This window comes from Pogona vitticeps, chromosome 2, assembly GCF_051106095.1.
Source record: "Pogona vitticeps strain Pit_001003342236 chromosome 2, PviZW2.1, whole genome shotgun sequence".
Taxonomy (NCBI): Eukaryota; Metazoa; Chordata; class Lepidosauria; order Squamata; family Agamidae; genus Pogona; species Pogona vitticeps.
The window spans coordinates 186,380,749-186,385,822 of record NC_135784.1 but is presented as its reverse complement, the minus strand read 5'-3'; the positions used below and the strand labels follow the sequence as shown (position 1 = coordinate 186,385,822).

The 5,074-nt window shown below is 42.5% G+C and overlaps 1 protein-coding gene across 4 annotated transcripts in view; it reads right to left on the bottom strand.

Moving 5' to 3' along the window:
* The window catches only part of SLC44A2 (solute carrier family 44 member 2 (CTL2 blood group)), a 54,700-nt gene that overhangs the window by 5,542 nt on the left and 44,084 nt on the right, over positions 1-5,074 (bottom strand). For all 4 annotated transcript variants that reach the window (XM_020791574.3, XM_020791575.3, XM_072991644.2 and 1 more), the window contains exons 19-21: positions 4,323-4,393; positions 3,666-3,754; positions 3,232-3,316 (exon numbers count right to left, since the gene is read on the bottom strand). In XM_020791574.3, coding sequence (XP_020647233.3) covers positions 3,232-3,316; positions 3,666-3,754; positions 4,323-4,393 — 245 coding nt within the window. The remainder of the gene's footprint in view (positions 1-3,231; positions 3,317-3,665; positions 3,755-4,322; positions 4,394-5,074) is intronic.

Sequence of the window (5,074 nt, the reverse complement as noted above, 5' to 3'; positions counted from 1 at the left end):
AAAGACAAGGGCAAAGGGGTACAAAGCAAAAGGGAAGAGAAAAGAGGGAAATTTGAAGTTAGTTTGCAATTAGATTCCTCCACCCAGAAAAGAACAAGACAGATCAGACAGTTACGTCCTTTATGCTATTATAGAGTATTCTTGCCACTACAGCAGAGGCAAAAGAGTTTCTAGATGAATGAATGATAGACATGAAGAACAAAAAGTTAATGGCTACAAAATCATTTGAAGAATTAATTCTTACTCTCATGCTGTAAGAAAGCTAAATGTACGTCACCTCTTAGCTAAGGAAAACTGCAGTTACATAGCCACTGACGGCCAAGCTGATAATACTTTTACATTTATCCCAGACATCTCTTGCGCGTGCCCCCTCGGGAGGCTACATCCAGCCATCTGAGAAACACTGATTTAATTACATGATATTAAGATATCTCACCCACATGGAAGCTCCCTGTCACCGAGAAAGCAAAGCAGAAGAGAGGAGGACCTTTACCTCGTCTTCAACAAGGTGAAGGGAAAAGGACCCCGTGCTAAGAAAGATATCGCTTAATCTTTTGACAGCTGCTTCAAACACATCCTTTACAGGGAGGGTGGCCTCAGGGTGCCGATGTGGTCCATAACATCTTCATACCTCCTCCAAAAATGTAATTCATTTTAAAAATAATCTTTTGCCAAAAGATTCCCTTGGCCCTACAGATGGCACGAAGGCCACTTTGGTCATGTTTTGAGAGTTCTCCTAGCACTTCTCTCCCCTCCACTGACCCCCCACTCATTTTCAAAATATTTGGTCGATAGAGGATACAAGTGTGGTTCCCCGTGTGGTGATCGACTAGGACTCTGGAGAACAGGGTTCAAATCCCTGCTTAGCCATGGAAACTGACTGGGGGAGTGAAACTGTTAAACCACGCCTTAAAATACCTCACTTGCCTTGAAAGCCCTGTTACGGTCACTCCAAGTCGTTTCCAACTTGACAGCATGTATCAAGAACAACAGAGGATACGAGGGGATTCCTCCAGTACCCCCAACATTTATACAGTGGGGTCTTGACTTAAGAACGGCTCGAGTTAAGAACATTTTGACTTAAGAACCGCTCTCATAGGAAAATATTGACTTGACTTACATACTTAGATTTGAGTTACGAACTGAAAAAAAACCACGTGGGAGGCAGGGAAAGTGCAAAATTTGAACTTTCAGTTAACTGTTGGCCAGTGAAAAAGGTGCCTGTCTGCTTCCTCACTCCTCCCAGTGTTTAGAGAGTGGATTGGGAGACAGTCTTCAGACTGCCTGGACTGTATTTTCTCTGCCTTCCCTGAACCTTTCTTGACCTAAGAAAAAAAGAAACAAAATATCCCCCTCTAGTGGTCGAAGGCAGAATAGCAGCTTCCCATTAGTTTCTATGGACGGAAAAGAGCCGATACGGATCAAATGGTTTTCAATGCATTCCTATGGGAAATGCAGATTTGACCTGAGAACTTTTTGACTTGAGAACTGCCTTCCAGTACAGATTAAGTTCTCAAGTCAAGACCCCACTGTAGGAACAACCTCGTGGCGCAGTGGTTAAAATGCTGTACTGCAGCTAAAACTGTGCTCACGACCTGGGGTTCAAATCCCAGGTAGCCGGCTCAAGGTTGACTCAGCCTTCCATCCTTCCGAGGTCAGTAAAATGAGTACCCAGCTTGCTGGGGGGGGGGCAATGTGCAGCATGCATAATTAAATTGTAAACCTCCCGGAGAGTGCTTGTAGCGCTATGGGGCGGTATATAAGTCCAATAAATAAATAAATAAATAAATAAATAAATAAATAAATAAATAAATAAATAAATAAATAAATAAATAAATAAATAAATAAATAAATAAATAAATAAATAAATAAATAAATAAACAAACTAACTTGGGGAGATGTGAGAGAAGGTATGAATGTCCAGACTGAATGGATGCATGAACCCCCTTGGCCCTCCAAGGACCACCTCTTATACATTGTTTAAGAAGACTTGTGGCACAGTGGTTAAAATGCAGTATTGCAGTGAAAACCTCTGCTCGTGACATGAGTTTGATCTTGGGCTCAGGTAGCTGGCTCAGGGTTGACTCAGCCTTCTATCCTTCCAAGGTTGGTAAATTGAGTGCCCAGCTCACAGAGGCAGGGCAATGTGTAACCTGAATAATTAAATTGTAAACCGCCCAGAGAGAACTTTAAGCGCTATGGGGCAGTATATAAGCAGCACACTTTGCTTTTGCTATTTGCTACTTCATCCAGCATCCCCTTGCACAATAGACTTACAACACTGGGTTGATTTTATTTTAAGGAGATGCTATAAGAGTCATGGGAGCAGAATGTTAGCATTAGAATATGCCCATTCCTCCTTTAACACCTCAGAACAACACCTCTGTTAAGGTTTGTATAACTTGCAAATTGTTTTTGATTAACTGGTTGATTAAGCAACAGTGAATTCAAACCGTTCTGAATATGCAAGTATACCAGGGTTGGTCTGCACATTGTAAATTACTACTTTTTATTAATGCATCTTTAGTGATTCCTGTTGTATCAAGATAACAAAATAGAGAGTAGCCAAAAAATAAATAGATGTATCCCTGGCTCTCAGATGCACTGATTAAAATTTCACTTATCTTCAGTTGATGAATTTTGGAATGAAAACTTGTATAACTACTGAACAACATATGAGCACTAGGAAAGCAGAACAGGGGCAGAAATGACACAATAAGTGGGTTGAGAGTCATTTTACAATATAAGCAACTCTGGTCAGAATGCCCTGCTCCATATATAGCTATTGACACTGTAGGCTCCCTGTCCCCTTTTGCATCTGCCCAGGTGTTCCAGGAAACAAATTACTAGGAAAAGTTCACCAGTGCGAGAAGAATGACACAGGGTACCCATCATGGCATGGCCACAATAAAACTGTAAGTCTTTAGAGATGCACTGTATGGACCTTGTTCTGAAACACATTCACATGTCTACCACTATGGAACAAAGCAGAACTAGTGCTCTGTTTTTTGGCAAAAGCAGGGCCAACTCAGGACCACCCTTCTCCAGTCTGAATCTTGTCCTCTGAGGCCCCTACTGGCCATACCTTTAAATAAACAGAGAAGATATAGGAGGCACCGGGGAACAAAATAGCTGACTAGAGTTGACATATAGATACTCTTTGCAGTCTAGTCACATGGGTTGGACAAATAAGCTCACTTCATAAGACCGTCACCTCAGCTGGATACTTACAAAAGCAGAGAAAGAGTGTGTCAACACACATGGCATACACACTGAAGAATCCATGTGCAATGAGATAGGAGCCAACAATCACAGTCTACAATAAACAAAACAAAAAACAACAAAAAACAATGTATTATCTCAGTGCTGTAGCCTTGTTAGCTTGCAATTGTGAACAGGGACTGGTAGTCAAATAGCACCCTCTCTGAGTTAGCAAGAATAGAACAGTGAATTCATACAACCCAGTAGTTGACCTTGGACATCTTTCTTTTTCCCCCCCTGTAACTCTCAGCTTAGGCTATCTCAGAAAGGGATGTCGAAATAACATGGTTAATAGAGAATACAGTGCACACCACCTCAAGCTCCTTCAAGGAAAAGCAGGATGCAACTCTTAAGGAAAGAATAAACAAGTCACATTTAACATTTAGCTACTAGGAGTTACTAACCAGAATGGGGACCCAGTAATAGTTGAGAGGTGGTGCTGTATCTTGAATCACTTTTATTCTCTGGGTGAAAAAGAAGAAGGCAAGTATACCTAAAGAAGAAAGGTAAAATTTGTCATTTCAAACTTTTCTGGTTGACTTCCAGTTAAAATTTCTGAAACCACTACATTCCTCCTCCTCCAAAGCAGTTCTGTCTTGGCCCAACCCATTCCTTCAATCTGATCCCGACTTCCCTTCCCCTTCTCATTTCCAACACTGTTGAGTCACACACCCCCATGTTATTACTGGAATGTGTGGTGAGAAAAGAAAGTCAAAGATGAACAAAAATGGAAGGTATAGATCAACCTTCTCAAATTTAGTACCTTCCCAGTTAGTTGGATTACAATTCCTGCTGCCCTAGCAGCAGTGTTATAGCCAGGATGGGAAAGGCTGCCTTTAGTCCCTTCACATCTGCTTCAAATCCATCCTTTGAAAGAGGTACAATGGTATCAAATGCAAGTGTGTCTACTAGGTGTTCTGTGAGGGTGCTTTCAACTGATGAAGCGGCCAAAAAAATGATCAACAATTTAAATTGGATGAAATCCAAACACAGAGGCCAGCACAAGGACCTATAAATAAAGCAGACGTGAGAACAGGGTAATAACAACATGAAGATCTTACCAACACTTCCTACAATAAGGAGTTTGCCAAGGAAAAGCAGGAAATCGGTGACTTTATCCAGAACAGCCACTCTGAAAAGAGAGAGAAACAGTAATTTCCCCATATCCTCACAGCTGGAGGAGTATGTCAGAAAATGTTCCAGCCATGCCCTCAAAAAGGCCGAGCCCTTGGACATTTGAGCGGCACCAGCCCTTCTTACTTGCTGGGCAGAACTAACAGGCTTTTGCCCCCGCTGGCATCCTCTGCACATTCGTCCCCATGCCCACCTGTAATGCTGGGCTTCGCCCTAGCTACTTCCCTCAAGGAATCACACTTCTTCGAAACATGTCTCATTTAAAACAGGGGGCCCAAATGGATTTGCTTCACTTGAAACCACCAGATTTGCATGACACAGATTCATGCCTGTGCTGAACCTTCTCGGTACAAAGAAAGAGGGCCAATCAAAACCAAGATGCCTCCTGTTTTCCTTATGCTACGATGGCACAATTGGCACTCCACAGGCCACATTCCTGCATCCTTTTTCAGAGGGTGCTGCTTGGGCCTTTTCCAGTACTAAGGCAGAGAGAGGATATGGCCATGCCCTCTTGACCGAGGGGCTTCCTGGCATTTTAAACTTGGTATCTGACGGGTTGGAAGCTGTTCCTTTGGCATCAAAGGGATACTTCAATCTAGGGTTTTGGGCAAGACTCTCATCGAGACACTTGGGTACTGGTGGTTGCTGAACATTATAGCCAGAGGTAACTCACTCTCAG